The sequence below is a fragment of the Cimex lectularius genome, unplaced genomic scaffold (genome assembly GCF_000648675.2).
Source record: "Cimex lectularius strain Harlan isolate CLEC.00 unplaced genomic scaffold, Clec_2.1 scaffold138, whole genome shotgun sequence".
Lineage (NCBI taxonomy): Eukaryota > Metazoa > Arthropoda > Insecta > Hemiptera > Cimicidae > Cimex > Cimex lectularius.
This window is the reverse complement of record NW_019394229.1, coordinates 1,021,876-1,043,695: the sequence shown is the minus strand read 5'-3', so window position 1 is coordinate 1,043,695 and position 21,820 is coordinate 1,021,876. Positions and strand designations below refer to the sequence as shown.

General features: G+C 34.1%; 3 protein-coding genes, 1 long non-coding RNA gene and 1 pseudogene across 4 annotated transcripts; 3 read left to right on the top strand and 2 right to left on the bottom strand.

Annotated features, from left to right (window-relative positions):
* Window positions 1-1,182: 1,182 nt before the first annotated feature.
* Window positions 1,183-11,869, bottom strand: LOC106665107 (E3 ubiquitin-protein ligase RAD18-like). The gene is made up of 8 exons (XM_014391311.2): window positions 11,678-11,869; window positions 11,534-11,612; window positions 5,477-5,966; window positions 5,278-5,421; window positions 5,087-5,219; window positions 3,242-3,302; window positions 2,439-3,179; window positions 1,183-1,544 (listed from the first exon to the last, which is right to left on the bottom strand). The coding sequence occupies exons 1-8, from the start codon at window positions 11,723-11,725 to the stop codon at window positions 1,336-1,338; spliced, it is 1,905 nt and encodes a 634-aa protein (XP_014246797.1). The 5' UTR covers window positions 11,726-11,869; the 3' UTR covers window positions 1,183-1,335.
* On the top strand, window positions 6,025-7,647 carry LOC112128355. Its single transcript, XR_002910956.1, has 2 exons — window positions 6,025-6,559; window positions 6,698-7,647. It is a non-coding gene; the product is annotated as an uncharacterized LOC112128355 (long non-coding RNA).
* A 3,169-nt stretch (window positions 11,870-15,038) lies between the features above and the next one.
* On the top strand, window positions 15,039-17,726 carry LOC106664976 (pickpocket protein 19-like). Its single transcript, XM_024230378.1, has 8 exons — window positions 15,039-15,069; window positions 15,144-15,289; window positions 15,350-15,509; window positions 15,658-15,744; window positions 15,801-15,987; window positions 16,051-16,113; window positions 16,183-16,422; window positions 17,424-17,726. Exons 1-8 carry the CDS (start codon window positions 15,043-15,045, stop codon window positions 17,585-17,587), a joined length of 1,074 nt encoding a protein of 357 aa, XP_024086146.1. The 5' UTR covers window positions 15,039-15,042; the 3' UTR covers window positions 17,588-17,726.
* A 2,521-nt stretch (window positions 17,727-20,247) lies between these two features.
* On the bottom strand, window positions 20,248-21,069 carry LOC106664975 (annotated as a pseudogene).
* A 250-nt stretch (window positions 21,070-21,319) lies between these two features.
* LOC106664974 lies at window positions 21,320-21,679 on the top strand. The gene has a single exon (XM_014391087.1). The coding sequence runs from the start codon at window positions 21,320-21,322 to the stop codon at window positions 21,677-21,679; it is 360 nt and encodes a 119-aa protein (XP_014246573.1).
* Window positions 21,680-21,820: the final 141 nt, after the last annotated feature.

Here is a 21,820-nt window from a genome sequence, read left to right as displayed (position 1 = left end):
ACAGATCATTGTGCCACTCCTTTTTAGTCTTCTTGTGGTCCTATTATGCTAGCTACTATTTTTAAATGTTCAGGTCATCCAAGATCGGTTGAAGCTTAGTAGAGTATTTTCTCAGCACCATTTTTTGGACTGTCAGCATGATGAGATATCCCTACATAATGCTGTTTGGATCACCATTTTCAAGCAAATTCTAACTTTTTGCAGATTTCTGCTCCTCTAGGATGTGAAGGTCTTGGTGCATTTTTGATGTTTTTTCTCTTCTTTTATGGCTGTTGGCTTTTTATATTTCTTGGATTTTTTTTCAGGAACAAGAAAACCATCAAACTAATTTTCTTTTTTCAATTAATTAAGGTTTTGGTTGAGATAAAAAAAATCAGTGCCACAAGCAGGATTTGAACCCACAACCTTCAGCTAAATACGTCGCTGCTCTACCACTTGAGCTATCGTGACATTGATCCACTCGGACACAACTCCCCATCTCAACCTCACCTCTCAAATTTTCCCTCCTTTTTGCCATTTTTCTTTTTATTATTGTCTGTCCCAATATAAGAGCTCATGTTGGATGAGTAAGCTGTCTATAGTCGCAGCCAGATGTAGTCAGAAGACCAGCATTGAAGTTTTTTTATTTGTTGGTCAATCTTTTGAGCATTTTGTTACATTTTGAAGCCCACTGTCCCACTCCCTTTTAGACAATTCCAGACTAAATAAATAGGGTGGGAATTCAAAGCTCCACTAATCAGTCAACCAGTTAACAGAGGAGCATGAATTTTTGGTTCCATCACAATAGAACTTTCTAATAAGCAGAATGTATGAACACAATAAAGTTTAAAAAAAATTAAAAACCTTATATTTGTACCAGCAATTAATTTGTTACTGGAACATGTTAAAATTCTGGATCTCAGTAGGTGAGAGGTTAATCTTAGTAAAGTTAACTCTCACTCTCCGCTCGTAGACCACCATGGTCCCACCATTCCCCCCCCCCAGGAATGTTCTTTTGTTCTCCCTCTCTGCCAAGAAACTATATATCAACAAACGTACTGTGGCTAATATGAAAGGCCATTAAAATAAAAAAAATGTTTAAAAAAAGGTATTCAATTAAAGCAACTGCAATAATTATTTACCAATGCATTTTTTATTTTATAAATTAAAAAACAAATAAATATAAACTAAATCAAATTATGGATTAATTGAAATTAAATTGTACAAAGAAATAAACTAATATTTTTCGAAGGAATCCTCTTAAAAAAATAGCCATGCTCATTTTATTTCTAAGCCTAGTGAAAACGATTCTATTTGTAACTACGTTTATACATATACACAATATTATTCACAATTTTAAAATTCCGGAGAAAGATCCCTTTTCAATCTTTTACGCGTTGACAAACTTTTCCGAGCAGGTTTCACTTCGCTTTGAGCAGCACGCTGTCTCGTCAACCGTTTTGGAGTTTTATAATCAGGCTCAGAAGCGCGTTCAAGCAAGTTTTGAATCATTGACGAATCATCACTGATCTCTGGGGATGTGAGATTGTCATCCACTTTATCGCCTGAAATAAAATCACCAAAATCATTTGTGAAATAAACTACTGAATTGTAAAACTATTGATTTGTGAAATGAACAGTTTAATCAGTCGTATCTCGAGACTTGGCAGTTTGTTAATCTCTCTGGCAAAAAATTTCAAAAACATTCCAAGGAAAAACTAAATCAAAATAAAGATTAATATTTGTAATTGCACTGTGTTCTGCTTGCACTATTTCATGTTATCAATAAAAAATAAATAAATGCTGAAATTTATCATAAAAAATAAACATTTAGTTTTTCATACTTTCATAATTATCACATGGCTCTAAGAATGATTATCCAAATTTATTGCCCTTTTCCAAATATCCAATCCAGCTCTTCATGGAGATGGCCTCTGTTAATTAAAACGCAAAATCTTGTAGCAGTTAATTGTTAATTAAAATAAAATTACTGTATTGTTCAAGCAAAGTCTCATTATTTTGGTAATTTAATAAAGCCATTACATTGAAATAATTTTAATTTCCCAGTTATTCTATAGTTAAAATTATTTATTCTAATAAATATGTTATCTTTACTAATTATTTATACGCTAATGATAACTTATTTGCAGATATGTATAAAAATTCACATATGTTAAATTTCTAAACAACTTACCGATAATATTTATTGATATATCAAAATTCAACAGGTGATTATGTAGCACATGTTTGATTAGATGTTTAAAAACACTCATTCATCAAAAGTCGCTAAAATAAAGTCAAAGGGCAGAAATTGTGGACTTTAAATATGATTTTAATCAAGCGCTGTGATCAAATAACCCAGTTGCATTCAAGAAAAATGTGAATAAAGTGTCGCTATTACTAACGATGTGACCAAAATTTTTGTAGCGTTTAAATGACATTTATTTAAAAAAAAATACCTGAATATTGTTCGAAGCATCGATCAAAGACATCTTGCAGTTTTACGGTGCAGCCTGGTGATTTTGATTTCATCCGCCTTTTCCTGCTTTTTGCACTGGGTGTCTTTTCTTTATCCGGGCTTCCATCATTTTTTGGCGTTCCTTCCTGCTTCCTTTTCAATCTGGTCTTCATTGGTGAGATGCTACCAGCGCTCACTTTTGATGAATTGAAAATTGAATCTATACTTGAATCATCTGATTCAACATCAATAATAACACTACAGCCATCAATATTTATTTCTTCTCCATTTGTTTGTTTTTCATCGTTTTTAACAGCAGGTTCTTGTTTACTTTTGCCAACGTCCTCCAAGCAATCGACACCGCTGATTTCTTTGTTTTCTGCTAATTCTTCATCATCGCTTAAACTAATTTTGGTCCTTTTCCAGTCTATCTTCTTGGGTTTCTCTTCCCCATTGACAAAGATGTCAGACTCCGATTCAGAATCGCTATCGCACACTGTGGCTTGAGAATAAATAGAATATTCCAGGCTGGCCTCTTCCTCTGGGCTTTGGCCGAGTTTTGAAGTTGACGGTCGGTTCGGATCAAATTCTTCCCCGCTCCATGCAGTTTCTACATTTTGGCCTTCTGCTGCTGGTTCACCCTCGTCATCACTGTTAATTCTGTTTTTTCGATTTAAAGGCCTTCCCTCCCTTTGTCGCACAGCTTCAATCAGTTTCTTAAAACTATCCTTGTTTTCTTCTCCTAAAAATTGTAAAAAATAATTTTTTGGAATTAAGCAAGAAAATATGATTATGTTTACATACGGTAAGCTTTATTTGCTTCTTCTATGGTTTCAGGTTTATCATGTCTATTTACAGTAACTTTCTGTAATAAATATACAATTTTTTTTTTTTTTGACAATTAAAATGGTTGTAAAAAAATATATACAGTATATTATATTTATATCTTGAATCTTTATATTATTTAAATCTTTTTGTTTTTGTTATTCTGCATTTTCCCTTTTACAGAGAGTTTGAAACATTGTAGTATATTGATTTTTTTAACCACCTTCAAAAAAGCCTATTAATATTGGGTTGTCCGGAAAATAATGCAGGATTTTAAGTTTTCATTAAAAAAAATCTATATAAAATATTCTGTTTACGTTTACAGGATTACTCATTTGTATGAATGTCAACACTTATTAATCCTCTTCCAAATGATATTGTTTGTTTACCTCTGTAGCATTCCGCTACTTGGAAATAATTCAGTCATCCTTATAATGTCAAAGCGAGAATTTCGTACGATTTTCTTTTACGAGTTTAAACTCGGCCGAAGCGGAGCCCAAACGGCTAGAAACATTAACCAAGTCTGGGGCGAGGGTTGTGTTAATGAGTGCACTGTGCAAAGGTGGTTTAAAAAATTTCGGGAGGGAGATTTCAGCCTTGAAGATGAAGAAGGTCGTGGAAGGCCTTCCTCTCTTAATGATGATGTTCTGCGATCAGTGGTGGGTGCAGAGCAACTCAAAGTCAGTAAAACGACCGTCGCTGACCACCTCAAGGCGATTGGAAAAGTGAAAAAACTCGAAAATTGGGTTCCACACTCATTAAACGATCGCCAAAAAATCAGCGCTTTGATGTTTGTGCATCACTTCTTTGTCGAAACAAAAATGACCCATTTCTGGCCAGAATTGTTACATGTGACGAAAAGTGGATTCTCTACGATAACACTAGACGTTCTGGACAGTGGCTCGACAAAGGAGAAGCTCCAATACATTTTCCAAAGCCCCCAACTCATCAAAAAAAGGTAATGGTTACGGTATGGTGGGCTTCATTTGGTTTAATACACTACAGCTTCTTAAATCCTGGCGAAACCATCAATGCTGAATCATACTGTAACCAAATTAATACCATGCATCAGAAATTGGCAGTAATGAAGCCCTCTTTGGTCAATCGGAAAGGGCCCATTTTGTTGCATGACAACGCTCGACCACATGTGTCACGTGTAACGTCACAAAAATTATTGGAGCTTGGCTATGAAACTTTGCCTCACCCACCCTACTCTCCGGACCTCTCGCCTACTGACTACCATTTTTTTAGACACCTGGACCACTACTTACAACACATAATATTCAAAAATCAAACGGAACTGGAAAATGCATTTATTGACTTTATCAATTCTAAAAATTCTGAATTCTACTCAGACGGAATTAATAAGTTACCAACACGTTGGAAATTATTTTGATTAAAGAACATTGCTTTAAAGTAACTAGTTTCTTTTTTTTTGTTTAATACCAAAATCCTGCATTATTTTCCGGACAACCCAATATATTATTTATTTTAAGTTTTTTAATCTAAAAACCTGTTCTGATTTTGTTTAATTTACAATTTTTAAATTACTAATTACAAGATATATAACTTCATAACTCAAGATGTTTCATCGTTTAAATTTAATAAATAAATTTTTAAAAAACCTCGATCAATTTGTACTTTTATCAGTTAAAAATTGTCAGTGACATTTGAGAAATTATTCAGAAATCGTGAGATGTGGTCTGGTGTGATGTAGGTTTCAGAAAAACATTTTCTTTAAAGAATTAAAGAAATTGAAACCTACATGACACCAGACCGCATCTCACAATTTCTGAATAATTATCGATTAACAGTCACTATTACCGATCCAGTAAAACTCTTCATGAAAGTGTTTGGTTTGCGTTCCTCTCTTTCTTCTCTCTCAACTTGTTGAACTAACTCCGGAATTGTTCTCGGATTGGGAGAATCATTTTCTGCATTGTATATCACAGTGAACCTAAAAATTCAATAACACAACAAAAAGCCAAAAAGATAAGACATAAAATTCAAAATACCTTTGTATCCGTGCTAATAACACTTTCCTATCACCTTGCGTACTCAGACCATAAATTCTCATCACATTTTTTAAACTTTTATCAGGCATCATGTGATACAGTCTTTTTGGAAGAGGATCTCTTTTTTCATTGGATTTTTTTGGTCTAAAAATATCTAGTTTGTAACCATCTTTTCATTGTAGATTGTAATAATTCGTACTTAGCATTGTTGTCAATGGCAAGGCAAGAATCCAAGTGCAAATTAATGTTTTTGGTCGGGACGTCCACTTGGCACACAGGGCACTGGATAAACTCTCCAGGCTTCCTCGGTTTTGGAAAAACCTTCGGTGGGTTGAATATCCCTGGTATTTTGATTCCATTGACAATGATGTCATCTTTGCTGGTTGTTGGTGGAGTGGATTTCTTCTTTTCATTTTTAAAAAGTTCAACAGAAACATTCTTGACTGGCGTGACTATTTCCTGGGGTTTTTCACTCTTTGGTGTTTTCACCTCCGAGGGCTCTTCCTTAGACGGAATAGGGACACTTGCAATCCTTAATGTCCTTAAAAGCTTATCCCTTAATTTTATATATATTATTATGATTTCATCCAAAGGCCTATTATTCCTTAATTGCACATCAAACACTGTATGAAAACAGGTAGGGCATTGATTTTTATACTGTAAAAATTTGCGTATGCACAGCGAACAAACTAAGAACAGAAAGAAAATAACAATAATAATACTGTCTTTCTTGGAAAAATATAATCATATGCAAAAATACAAAAATTAAAAATATAAGTGAATATTACATAAAAATTCAATTTTGTTAAACACTAAAAGCAAAATCTAATGAACTGCAAAATAGGAAAAACACCTTCAATTGAATAAAATGAAAACCCTGGACACTTGAAAATTACATTATAGATACATAAATAAATAAGAAGGAAGATTTTTATTAATTTTTTTTTAATACCGTATATATATTACAATACCTTATGTAATATTTAGAAATCACTTTTACACAGTAAATGCCTTGAGGTAGAATGGGAATTAACCTTTGTAGCTCTACCAAGTTTACTCAAGGAAGTTGGCAAGGATACCCGGGGCCATCTACGCTTTAGTCGTATGACAGGAATATAGAGAGGCTAATGAATTGGGATAAGTGGATAGTTTTTCAAGGAACCTGGAAAGTTTGGTGGCATTTTATTTGCAAAGGGTATTTTGAGACCGTTGTGGAGGGTGACATCAGAGACATAGACGGGGAGAATGGAAGGATTGGAAGGACTGAATTCGTTGGATATTGGTAGGTTTAGCAGTGCCACAGAGTTCCAGTCCATAGTTTGCTTTTTGTCAGCATGTTAAATTTTGAGTCTATCTTGTTTAGAGTAGTCCAAAACATATGTTCAGTTCCTGTCATTTTATTTGTGTGTGTCGGTTTCAGGTCAAACATGATTCCAGATAGAACCTAGGTAGCGTCGGTTTTTAGGGATAAGAATGTTGTTGAAGAATATTGCATGAGGGGTTTTGCTTCAGAGGTGTAATATTCTGACTGAACCAACACCAGGAAAAAGACACCGACTTGGACCCCAGTCCCCACTATACACCGCATCAAGATAACTGACCGAATTGGGCCTGTTAGGACTGTGCCTTCCTGAGGGTTAACTCAGTACACATTCACTTTGGACAGCTTATTCTCACAGTTTTGGTCAGACCCAGCACTCAAGCACTGTAAACTGCAAAACAGCATCTTCATACAAATATTTATGCATGAAATGGTGCTTGCAATCCTTATCTTCCAATGTAGGATTTGTCTGAACTTTCTATAGTGATACACGCAGGTTCTTTCTTATGACAAGCCATTTCATAAAGGCCGCCCAAAGCGGCATGAACAATCAATAAGGCAGGGACGTTCCAACGATTGAGGAGGCAAAAGAGCAAGACGGCAAAGGGCTAAGGCGGAGCCACGCTGGGTCAGAGAGTTGCTGTTCAGTCACTTTAAGCTTTTAAAAAAAAAAGACAAAGTAAAAATGCTTGTGAAGAATTATTGTAGGGTGGTGCTCATTCAACAAGGTTCTTTGCTCTATACTTTAATCTTGTCCAGTGAAAAGGATACCGAAAAATAACTTCATATTTAATTATATAAACTAAATTTTTGTGATAAGAAAATATTCTCTTTCCTCCTTAGTTTCGTTATAATAAGTTCTTTATAATCAAGTTGTAATTGATAACATTTTATTGATTCTATTATTTGTTTGTAATATAAGAACTTTTTTTATGTTAAATAGATATTAACTTATCTTTCCCCAACGTCATAAATGCGCTCCCACAACGTTATAAACACTGGTAGCTGAGCAAAAACTTGTTCTTTGATTTAAAAAAAAAAAAAAACACGATTCAATAAACAGCACCTAATATTTTATACATAGATTTTTAATACATGCTACAAAATAAATGTGAAAATAAGAATGTCCAGGTTCATTCATTTTCAGACACCTTGTTCTACAAATTTTATTACACATCTCGCATGTGATAATTATTTTGCTGCCCATACCATAAATATGAGATGAGAATAATTAATTGTTTACAGTATTTGACAGGCTAAGAGGACTTGTTCATACTAGTTCACAGGAATAATCCAAACTAATTTGGATCCATTCACTTTTCACAACTAAATGTAATATTTTGGGCAATCAAAACAAGTATAATGTATGAGGGCTAACTCAAAGACGTGTGGTGTTTAGTGACTGTTATTCAATGATTATTCGGAGATCGTGAGATGCAGTCTGGTGTTATGTACGTTTTAGAAAAACATTTTCTTTATCGTGCCAACGTTTCGATCTTTATTGAGATCATCTTCAAGGCCTGAGATTTATAAACATTGTTTGAATTTTACAAATACATGTAGGATGTGGAAAAAAAATGAATTTATACAATGCTAGAAATTTTAGATTAAAAAAAAAATGTTATATGTTTTGTGTGATGTGATGATGATAAATGTATATTATCGATACTGAATTTGATTGATGATACTAGCATAGCTGTGCCTGAGTTTATATGTGTCTGTTCTGTAATTGGTGCTATGTTTATCCTTGATGTAAACCATTTCTAAAAACTTTCGAATAATCAACAACATGCGTTCGCCCCTTTTCATGAGGGTTTACACCTTTTTGAAGATTTCTGCTGCCCATGTGCCTATGATGGCAAGAGGCTGAAATATATCTGCCAAACTAAAAGAGTATGGATTGGCAGACCAAAATATCAGAAACCTTTACTTCTGTGGTAGATAGATACATTTTCCAGTCCAAACTACAAATATTTTAATACATTTTACAAGACTTTTGAGGCAGATAGGGCATTCTAACTTAGCAAAATGATGAAGTTCATATGCAATAGACTCTTGTTATACACAGGGGGAATATGTACCAAGCATCACCGTGATAACAAGAACTGCCAAACTTTTGATCATCAGGGTAAAACAATCTTAACTATGTCTACAAATTGACATATTTAAGTTTTTTTTACAGGCAATCTCAAATTTCATCGAAGATTCGCTCAGTCCTAACATTGCCAAGGACTTTAATTAATAATGCAATCTTAACCCGCCCTTTTCCTTCAAAACCATCCCTTGAACCAGGGTTTGTGAGTGTAAAGTGTTCAATACTTCTGTTCAATAACACTGAAAACAGATATCAAAAACCGTGGATAATTTCAGGCTTTGAAGCATATCTTCCATCCCATATCAATCATACAGTTTCTGTACGTGTGTGCCTATCATCAATGTTATGTATAAACTTATGAACACATATTTTTTCCAATATGAAAAATATATAAATGGGTATATCAAATATAAATGTCTCATTTTTAAAAAAAAATCTAACTTTATTTTATTAAGCATGCAACAATATATTATTTTCCCGCATATTCTCCTGCCCTAGAAATACATTTTCCCATCAAATTAAGAAGAAAAATAACTTTATTCTGGGAATTATTCCTAAGAATAATTTACATGAAAGAAAGAAAAGAAGTTTCTTCTATGAAGTTAGAAGTAAATAAAAAAAAAGATAGAAATCTTGGCACAATGTATACCAATAAGGCAGGACAGAAGAAAAAATTACGAGAATATTAAACAAAAATAACAAATGTTAACGTGAGGCCTCTGCTTGGAGGGAGAGGAGGTGACTATATAGGTGGGATTTAAAGGAGGAAAAGGAGGCAGCGTGACACAGAAAGAGGAAGGGAGTTCCAGAGTTTAGGAGCTCGGATCAGAAAGGATCTTTCAAAGGTATGGATTGTATGTTGCGGAAGGATAAGGTCGACTGGGGATGAGCAGGTCTTACGAGAGAGATGTGAAGAGTTGAAATGGAGGGATTGGATGATGTAAGGAGGACGACGAGTGTGGATGGACTGGAAAGGAAAGCAACCTAGGAAATACTGTGCACAGAAGGAGGGAAATAGCCAGGAAAGTTGGGAACACAACCCCGACACCCGGGATCCCCGTGGGGTGCCGTACACAAATGTTATGCAACAATTCATAATACGCTTCAATCGCGTGTTCTCCCCCTCCAAGAGACCACCATATGCCAAACAGCTATAATCGAAGAAGGGAAGTATAAGGGAAGATACAAGGAGTTTGCGGGTGGAGAAAGGTAAGAGAAGCCAGAACCGACGAAACAGGCTGAGGGAGGCAATGGAATGGCGGGAAATTTGGGAAATGTGAGATTGCCTGGAATGGTTTTGGTCAAAGACTACTCCTAGGTTTTTAACCGAAGAGCAGAAGGGGATGGGATGGTTATTTAGCATGAGAGGTGGGATGCTGGGGAGGGAATTGAGGAGTTGCCTCGACTCGATAATTATGGCGGTGGATTTGGACGGAGGACTAGGGAATTTTTATGGGCCCATTCGTTGATGGAGTTTAGGTCTTTTTGGATCTTGAGAATGGCCGAGTGAAGATCGGAAGGGTGGAAGGATATGTATATTTGGGAGTCATCGGCATATAGGTGATAGTTACATGACTGGATGGAGTCGGGCAGATCATTGATATAAATGGAAAAAAGGATAGGAGAGATGCTAGAGCCTTGGGGTACCCCAGATTTTAGAGGGAGGAAGGAGGAGGTAAGGCCATTGGGAATTAGGATTTTTTTTATTGAATCATAAAAACACATGGGGGCATATCATAGTCATTGGAGCACAAATGCTTCACAGCGTTGTTGTTGCGTTGAAACGCTGGCCTTGTGTTTCCAAAAAGATGAAAGTCACAAGGTAACAATTCTGGACTATAGGGTGGATGTTCTAACGTTTCTGGTCAGCTGTGTCTTCCTTTTCCTTTGAAATGACAATTTTACAGCATCCAACAATTTACAATAACATTGCACATTAATTGTGTGTCAATTATGAGAAAAATCGACAAGAAAAACCACCTCAATGTTGGCCTCGGCAACACTCCATTTGACCAGTGTGGCTCTCAACCTTTTCATGCCCTCCAGAAAAATTTTTGTGCCATCCAAAAACATGGGTTCTTGACATGGTGTTGAGCCCATAATGTGCCTTTAATGGGACCAAAATTTCAGCTGGATTCCTGACTTCCTTGGACAAAAATTTAATAACAATCCATTAGCCGCAACAGTTAAGGTGTTGACACGGAGCTCAGCACTGTAAGGTAAACGTTAATCTCCGAGGGTTGATATGACCTGTGCTGTTGCGAACCTCATAAAAAAAATCCATTGCTCCATGAGGACACACGCTTCTTTCCCACTCATGGCTTCTATTGATATTAAAGGGTCCTGAAAGTTGAGGTCATTTCGCCCTTGTTCCTAGAAGTACAATCTATCTGCACATCAACCACTTTCAGGTCTACGACCCGTTCAAGAAAATCATACCCATTTACATTTGATACACCGTCATATATAAATTTATTCCATGCTGAAAAGCAATATGTACATACATCAACAGGTATAGCCTAAAAACGATAAAACTCAACTAGGGTGGCAACTGACGATGAATGAAAGCATGTATAACAAAAGCACAAATACCCAGAGTCTACCATAAATTGAAAAGCACTAAACAGAAATTTTGAAGATGGGATAGTTTAAAATTGAAGGACAGTATAACAGCTACCTAAAAAACCACTCCAAATAAAAAAATAAACAACATATAAGCAAGCATAAATATAATTTGCGTTTGTATTATAAACATGGTTCTGATGTTGAGTATTTTTATGTTGTTATTTTGGATTATTTTGCACTTAATGACATAGAAAAATGACTAAAGATTTGCTTACAATTGTGAGCGCAGGAGGTCATCATTGAATTGGTCATGTAGTCGTAACAGATACCACATTTTAATGTAGCGTCTAATTTCTAAAATTAGAATAAAAATTAAGTAAGTTTGGAAACTAAATGAGACTGAGACGGTGTGTACTCACTTTAAAATCTGCAAACTCAGGGGGCCAGGTGATCGTGTCTGTCCCCATCCTGGCTCTTTTCAAAGAATTTCAATTGTAATTTGAATAATTTTTAAAACCCACGGTTTATCGGTAAGGTCATTTTTTGGTCATTTTCAAGATTTCGCCTCTCAGTTTCAGTTTCAAGGTTTTCTTTGGGGTGATCAAAAGAAACCTCGCTGTGTGTTTTGGGCGGGCTTTCGACAGCACAATGACTCCTCTGTAAAGTCAATGATGTCTATGGCTGTCATATATTGGTCAAAAGACAACTCATTCCAGAAAACTTTATTTTATATTAAATAAGTTTAATACAATTTAATTATAGTTAAAATATAGTATAAAAATAAATATATTATATATTTATAATTTATATGCACATTCTTAATACTGGCTAAAAAAGTGTTTGCTACATGTTATGTCAGCAACCAAAATATGTTTTTAAGTTCTCATTATTTTATTTATTTTAAAAGAAAACCCTATTAAAATTGTACACTAGTTACAAATTTACATATACTTAGAGCAAATATAGAGATTAGTTATAAAACAACTAGTAAATTAAGAAATAATTGAATTAGAATTACAATACAATAACAAATAATTTAAATGATGAATTATTAAAATAAAAACAGAAATATATTTATTTTGAAAAAAAATCACAATAGACCCCTTTACATTCAGTGGGGGGAATTAAATAAGAACAAGGTTATGCAATGTAATGCAAGAAATAATAATTAATAAAAAAAATTTTGTATTATAGAATTGTTGAATATAATGAAAGAGAGAAATAGGTATAAAGAAAACATCACCATCAAAAAATGGCACTTCTTGTAATTAAAGATTTATAGATCTTCAAATTTTAACATTATTCCATTCGTCAAGCATTTTGTTACGAACTAGTTGTTTATGCAATATTCAAAAAAAGTAACTTAGAGGTAAATAAAAAAATAGCAATCATAATGATAAGCATCAAAGAATGGTAATTCTTCTAACTAATGACTGTAATAATCAAATTTCAAGTTGAAGTTAGTTAAGCATTTCTTTTGTGGCAAACTAATTAAGCCTCAGGTCAATAAAAATATCCCAAAAATTACAAAAAATATGGTAATCATAATGGAAAGCTTCAAAAAAGGGTGATTCTCCTAACGAGTTGTGGAATGTTCAAATTTCAACATTGCTCCATTCGTTAAGCTTTACTTTGCTAACAAATGAGCTGTTTACTCTAAGTTTAATAACAGTATCATAGAAATAAAAAAAATATTGTAAATAATGGTAAACACCAAAAAAGTGTAATTCTCATAACTAATGATTTGTGGAATCAACAAATTTCAACTTCATTTCATTCGTTATGCATTTCTTTTGTTACAAACTATTTGTTTAGTCTCACATCAATAACAATATCCTAAAAATTACAAAAAATATAGTAATCATGATGGAAAGCATCAAAAAATGATAATTCTCCTAACATGTTATGGAATCTTCAAATTTCAACTTTATTCCATCCGTCATACATTTATTTTCTTACAAACTAATTGTTTAGCCTCACATCAATAACAATATCCTAAAAATTACAAAAATATGGTAATAATAATGGAAAGCATCATAAAATGGCAATTTTCTTAACTAACGAGTTGTGGAATCTTCAAATTTCCACTTTATTCCCTTCGTCAAGCATTAATTTGTTAACAAACGAGTTGTTTACTCTAAGCTTAATAAAAGTATCCTAGAAATAACAGAAAATATGGTAAATAATGGTAAACATCAAAAAAGTGTAATTCTCATAATTAATGAGTTGTGGAATCAACAAATTTCAACTTCATTCAATTCGTCATGCATTTATTTTGTTACAAACTAATTGTTTAGTCTCATGTCAATAACAACATCCTAAAAATTACAGAAAATATAGTAATAATAATGGAAAACATCAAAAATGGCAATTGTCTTAACTAATGAGTTGTGGAATCTTCAAATTTCCACTTTATTCCATTCATTATGCATTTCTTTGGTAACGAAGATGTTTAGTCTCATTTCAATAAAAATATCCTTAAATTTGCAAGAAATATGATAATAATAATGGTAACCATCAAAAAACGCTAATTCTCTGAACTAGTGATTGTGGAATCATCAAAAACTATGGTAATCATAATGGAAAGCATAAAAAAATGGTAATTCTCTTAACTAAGTTTTAGTTCAGTTTTAATTCTATCCTTAGTTTAAATTTTTTTTAAAACTTGCATCATTGATCCAAATATATGAGTGATTCATTTAGAGTTGCTGGGGCACATCTGTGAAATTCCTTTCTGCGGCATATTAGGTCGCCACATCCTCTTCTGTCTTTCAGGCATGAAGCTTTCAAATTTTTTACAAACAATCGTTGATTTCATCTAACTACCCCAACATAATCTTATTGCTATTCTCTTTGTCTTCTTTCTTTTATTCTTTTCCGTTATACCTACTTTTATTCTTCATTCATATTCAACTATGATAATATAAAAATATTTTACAAATTTATTAATTATTATTTCTTGCATTATATTTTGTAACCGTTTTGTTTTTTGGTTTATATTTTTCTATTCACTGTAAATGGGTGTTGCCCAATTATGAAAATGTTTTTGATAAATATTTATATTTATATTTCCATCAGACAGTGGCGATAAGTTGATTACATGTTGGAATATATCATTACGAGAAAATAATAATGATGTAAATAAAGAAGGAATCAATATATTCAAGTATCAATGTTGGCTTCTTCATGCGGTCCTATATTTGACTCGTTTTTAACCTGATGCAACAATGCTGTTCAAACTTATTCAAAACTATACTGACATTAGCACTGTACATTGCGTTAAATATGTTGGAAGGAAGGATTTCACGGTGTATGAGAGGTACTTTAATGAATTTTTGGAATTTGAATTTCTCCTTATTTGTCATGGTTTCTGTGTTTATAGAATTTTCTGGCTTATTGGAGTGACGGCTTTTATATTTTTTGCCGCCACCCTGGGAATAACACTTTGGTCTAGATTTGAAAAAATGCCAGTGGAGACAATTATAAAGGATATTCATTACCCTTTAGCTAAATTCCCATTTCCAGCTGTTACTCTATGCCCAACACACCCGATTGAGGAATCAGTTGGATTTCCATACTTAAAAAGGTTTTATTTTTAATATCAGTTTGTTTTGGAAAAAACTGAAAGTCTGTCTTAAACAGGTATTTCAACAGTACTGAAGAAGAAAATAATAAGGTTTTAAGGGGTGCAATAAGTCTACTTTCATTAATGCGCTATCCTTCATTTTTCTATATGAAAGACAAACTAGCAAATATTAAACATTATTTGCCATACTTTGATCAAATGAATGTATCTGATTTCATGCTGGAGGTGGGGTTCATTATGTTATATAAAAAATATTACACTGTATTACACCCAATTTTTTTCTTTTGGGGGGAGGATAGTCTTTGCCACTTTGTACTGACTTATTTGAAATGTGCTATTGGAATGGCGAGAGAAAAAACTGTTGTGAAATATTTTCCCTGCAAAGAACAGAAGAGGGATTTTGCTATTCATTCAACTCTTTGACTGCCGAGACAAAAAAGGAATGGTGATTAATTTTAAAAAATCAGCTAACAACAATATTATACAAAATTAACCCCTTTTTCAGTTATATTAGGGATTTTTTCATGCAGTCATTATTACTCAATGATCAAAATCCAGCTTGTACACCTAGGCAAACGACTTCTTCAGGAAGATACTCTGGGCTTACTGTGGTATTAAAAAAAGATGATCAACTTCTTCTAAATGGATTTTCCAGGGGGATAAATGTAATTTACATATTTTTTGCCTGCAAATTACTGAAAATGTGGTTGATTTAATTTTAGAATAATGAAAAATGCTAAAACAGTATTGCCAGAAAAACAATTCAAATGTATAAATGCCACCATTAATACTAATTTTTGCATGATTTTATAGGTTTTGATTAGCCCAACTTATGAACTTCCAGAAGCTGGCAGTGGTGTTGTGTTAAAAAGAAAATCAGGGAGAATGCTTGAGATTGAAGTAATAAAAGTCTATAAATTATCAACCAAAACAAAAAATAATTAAACCTTTTATAGGTCACACCGATTATAATTGAATGCTCTTCTAAATTAATCAGCTATTCTTCAGCAAAAAGGGAGTGTGTTTTACCTCAGGAAAAGGCATTAAAATTCAACAATTTCTATAGCCAAACCAATTGCCTTATTGAATGTAGACACAATTTTATAAGCAAAAATTGTAATTGCCAGCCATACTTTTTCAATGGTAAATTTAGGTTTTAAAATCTGAAAATGGATATTGTCAATTTGATTTTTTGTTCATTTTTAGATGTTACAAGTGGATTACCAGAGTGTAATCTTGAAAAATTGAACTGCCTGGCAAATTTGTCAGGTAAAATACAATGAATATCAACATTGCAAACGCATCACAATGCAAATAACATTACTTGTTTTGTTTAAGCTGAAATAAGAGTTATGGCCGATTTGGTATACAGCAACAGAATTTTAAACATGAGAAATAACACAGATTGCTCATGCCCTGTACCATGCTATGGCACGATGTACAACTCGTTAATTAAACGCAGCAATCTGAGTGTATTCGATGGAGAAATTCAGCATGGATTGTTGGACGTGCATTTCTCAAATTTGGGAGCAGTGAATTATCTTAGAAAAATAAGCTTTAGCCAGCAAGAGCTAATAGGTAAACATAAAGTATATTAAAAAGAAAAATTGTATCAATCTTTCAAGCAAATTATTGGTTAAGCTAGGGTAAGTCAACAGGCTTAATTCTTGCATCTTTGGATTCAAAAGTTTTGAAACTATCAAAACCAAGTACAAATCTGTCAATGTTATTTAAATGTAGTAATGATGATGATGAAACTAGGTAAGGTGGTATGTGCTTCCCACGCACTGCAGCCTTCTGGCTTATTCCTTAAATGTAGTACTAGTGGGGCACCTGTGGCCACAACGGTTGAAGCGTTGACACGTTGCTCATACTGTAAGGTAAAGGTCAGCTGCATTCAAACTTGATATACAAATTAGTTATACTTTTAATCTAAGGTCTTGGTTCAGATGAAAAAGTTAGTGTCATAAGTGGGATTCAATTCACCGCTGCTCGTGGCACAATAGCTCTTGTGGTTAGAGTCTATTAGAATACTTACTAATGTGATCTTTGCTTTAGTGAACCCTTGTTTTAAAAAAAAATTTTATGATTGTGTAATTTTTAATATCATTTTGTTGCCTACACTTTATTTTTAATTTTTCTAATTTACTATCCTTTCTTTTAGTAAGTTTTTATCTATGTGATAGCTATCCCCTTTTCCTAGCCTTTTTCTCATGTTTCTTTGTGCCTTTTATAAGTGGATCATTTGAAATAAAACCTAATTTTCCTGTCTTCTGCTTTTGTATACCTTACCTTTTTACCTTTTTAGTTTGCCTATTTTTTTTCCAGATATTTTGCTTTGTTAATTTGCCTCTTGTTTTATTTTATTATAGTTGCAGCTGTATCATATCTAAAATTAGTCTTATTACCACCACATTAGCTTGAACTAAATCTCTCAAAATTAATAAATTCTTCTCTAATTATTTTATTTAATGAAACTAACATTTATATAGTGACCTAACCATTTATGTGTACTATATATTAAATTGTAATAATCTAATCTAATCAAATTTTACTATCTTAAAAATTTCTTGTTTTAGTGAGCATTGGCGGAACAGGTAATTTATTTCTGGGATGCAGTGTAATAAGTCTAATGGAACTTGTATACTACTTCTTCAGAGGTTGTGTGACCATATTGACAAGGTGCTTGAGAAAATATCGTCAACGATTAATTCAACCAACAAGATTTGGATTTTACAACTAAACTTGTATTGTTTACACCTAAGTTTATAAAATGCTGTTCATACCAAATCATAAGCTTTATGTAATTCTTGTTTGTCATTAGTGTACAAAATTACTCAGTATTGAAAGAGAAGTTGTATCGATCAATAAAGTAGTGCTAGTGCTCCCATCTTATTTCTGGCTTATTTATTTACCTTTGCCCATATCTTGTAATTATATCTGATTATATAGGCAAACAAAATAATTATAAAAGTTGATAAATGTAGGTAATAAAAAATTGAAAAAATTCTTCTTTGTGGCTTATGTTGATTTAAAGGAAATTAAACAAGAGTATAAAATTGAAGAAAGTATTTTTTACATAATTGTATCCCTAAGGATCAAAAATGGCAATTAGATTATTTGGTCTAATAAAAAAAAAAAATTTGATCTGATCAGATCAGAATTATTTTGGTTTCAGTCCTTATTTTTTGCTCAAAATTTCTTTTGGCTGCCAGAAGTAGTTCTTTGCTTTTATTGAAAACACACACAAGGAATTTAATGCTAAGATTTATTTGATAGATCTTTAGGCAACATACAATGACTGGTAAACCTATGTATTACAGGGGCAATGAAAACGCACTAGAAACACTGCTAAACCTACCTCCATTGAAATATTTATATAAGGAGAAGTGAAGAAAAGCTCATTTAATCAAAAACAATCAAATTGTGTGACGATTAAAAATTTTGGGCTCACAACAACAATTAATAAAATCAGACACCATTCCCAGAATCAGGGACTGACTACATGATCCCAGAAACACTTGTCACAACATCCTATAAAGTCTCAACAGACTGCGAAGTAGAAGAAGAATTCAGGGAAAATCAGGTACAATAATGTGGTATACAGATGGCCCCGAAAAGAACTGGATGAAGCGGTTTCTGTACATCCCAAAATCTGAACAATCAAACTCACTAGGGAAGTACATCTTGGTCTTTGAAGATGAAATACATGTCATCAACATTTGTACCTTAGAAAATCTTAAAAAAAGAGGTTATATTGACAAAAAATACTCATAAGATTGGATAACTAAACAGCTATTAAAGCATTAGCATATAAAAAATCACATCAAAACACAGCAAATCCATCTAAAATCTCCAAAATCTGGGGAAGCACAACAATCTGGTGGGGTACCTTGGGTACCAGAACACAAAGGAATTTTGGGTAATGAAAAGGCAAACACACTGACCAGAGGAAGATCTTCAAAACCACATATTCCTTGAACCTATTCTTGGGATAACAAAAAAAAACATAGAATCCGCCATCACAGAATGGATCCAAAAAGAGAAGAGGAGAAGTGGATAAACAATAGAGGTACTAGATAAGATTATCTTAAAACAACCCTCACCAAGATTAGCACAATGAAATGGCTAAACTCAGAGGAATGATAGATCTATATACTTCTTCTGAGAAAACATTTACATAACATGTGTGTATTCAATGATGATCCCATTTGAACCTGAAATTTGGTCCTTCAACACAATATTTTGGCCTGTCAGACACGATTAGACTTCTCGCCATCATCAGTGTAGTGTTATTTTGAAAGATCCACCACTGAAGATGACGACAAACCCAAACACGGCAGTCAGACCATCCCAGCGTGGATAAAATGACTAGTAACGTCTAATTTACCAAACTAAATGATAAAATTTACCGAGTAATCGCTTTTTAGCTCCATTCTTCACGCACCGACTGAATTTTTGTTCTGTGTTCGCAGTTTCTTTGTTTTATACTTCGATATTCGTCGTTCCACTCTACAAGAATCGTATGCTTGCTCATTGCTTGGTCTTTTTTGCTCGATGCTCGTTGCTCCACTTTGCGCGCATATCTTTGGTTTTGCTTTATACTCGCGCTTTGTTCGTGCTTCATAGCCGCCGAATCTTCGATCAATGCTCGGTCTTATGGTTCCGTACTTCCACACGTTTCTACATTATGTGAGCTCCTTAAATTTGAACTTTAGTCCTTACTCGCTGATCCACTCTGAGTGACCATATCTTCAGCTTTTTTTCAGTATTTTTGCTCTTTACTCGGCCTGAATGCTGCGAACTTTTCAATCCACTTTTGTATACCCCCCTATCTTCGCTCATTGCTGTCTTTTTGCTCTATACTCTTTAATCCACTCTGCGAGCGCCGAATCTCAATGCTCGATGTTTTTGTTCCGCACTCCCATACAAGTTGCTCCACTCTGTGAGCACCATATCTTTGAACTTAGTCCTTATTCGTGGATCCACTCTGAGTGCACTACATCTTTGCTCAACGATCGTTTTTTTCACTTCGTACCTGTCAGTACACTTTTGTACGCCCGTACCTTGCTCATTGCTCGATACTTTTTACTTTTAACCAATCTTCATTATTTTCTCAATTTATCATAACAAAAAATTACACTATGTAAAATTTTGAAATTTGATATTATCCTTTATAAGATTAAGGCCTCCTTTATAAGATTTTTGAGCCTAACTATCCATTGAGTATGAAACAAATTAACATAAGTTTTATTTTGATAGTTTAGTTATACAATCTAAATATATTAAAAATTGAGTATACAAAATTGTTTTTCTTAAAAGACATGCAATACTTTAAAATTAATAAAAACGTGATTATTCATTAGATAAACCAAAACCAACTCGGTTATTTCCATATCAAATTCAGTGTAAAAATCTACCAATAAAAACGCTAAGAATCCACAATGGTCCAAGCGGTCCCATTTCCCATAAATCCTGACAAGCAAACTGTTTACCCATAGCAGATACTTTTAAAATGTAATCCATATCTTCTAATACAAATGATTTTCCTCCTAATACAAAATTAATTTTTGGAAGTCGATGGATCAAACTGCAGAAAATAGCATATCCCCTCTGGCCATAGCTGTTACACCGATAAGTTTGTTTAAACTCTTGACTTCTTCCAAAGGGATTCAAGTTGTGCCAGTAATAGCTTGACATCCATTTGTACAGAAACCTTGCCTACCAACTTCATATCTGTCCATCACAAGCTGCCAGTATCCTTGGTTTGGTTATTGGTACATAGATAATGTTGCCCATATATTTAGCTGGATCGGAGAAGCTGAAGGTACCTGTCGAGTCAGAAAGAGAAAACTGCCCGGTCGAGTCCTTTTTTGTGATGCTGTAAAATGGAGGCACAACTTATTCCACGGAAATTGGGTCGTATCCAAGTCCCAAAATGCCATCAAACTTAGCTGCAACAAACGTCATTCTTGGTTCGTTCACTGCTTCGGCAAATGTCTGTGACTGTACTTGAACACCACCAACGGAAAGAACACCGGTTAAACACACCATAACGACCCCTTTTTGCTCGTTACTCGTTACTCCACTGTACGAGAACAGAATCAATGCTCGATGTTTTTGTTCCGCACTCCCATACACGTTGCTCCACTCTGTGAATGCACTGTATTTTTGCCCAACGATCGTTTTCTTCGCTTCGTTGTCAATCCACTTTTGTACGCCCATATCTTGCTCGCCGCTCTTGCTTGCACTTCCAATCGCTTTTGAGCATATATTTATTCTTTCGTCTATACTCTTTGATCCACTCTCAGTGCACTGTAACTTTGCTCAGCGATCGGTTTCTTTTCTCCTTACTCTCATTCACTTTGCGTGCCTCATGTATTTACTCTCTGCTAAGTATCTTTAATCACAAGCGGGAATTAAGATTGCTGGAGAAAAGATCAACAATCTCAGATATACATACGATACCACTCTAATGGCAGAATGTGAAGAGGACCTAAAGAGCCTCTTGCTCAGTGTAAAAGTGGACTTGAAGCTCAACACCAAAACAACTCATGGCAACCGGCCCCATCACTCCTTGCAAATAGAAGGGGAAGTCGTAGAAGTAGTGACAGAATTCACGTTCCTGGGATCTCAGATCACCGCAGACTGTTACAGCAGCCATGAAATTAAAAGACGCCTTCTCCTCGGGAGGAAAACGATGCCGAACCTAAACAGCATGATAAAAAGTATAGACATCTCCCTGCCAATAAAAGTCCGCATGGTCAAAGCAATGGTATTCCCAGTAGTCAGCGACTATAAAGACGGCCGAGCGCCGAAGAATAGAATCATTTGAACTATCGTGCTGGAGAAGACTCTTGAGAGTCCAGTCAATCCTAAAAGAAATCAACCCTGACTGTTCCATGGAAGATAATGAAACCGAAGCTCAAATACTTTGGAGAAGGGAGTAATCACTGAAGAAGAACCTGATGCTGGG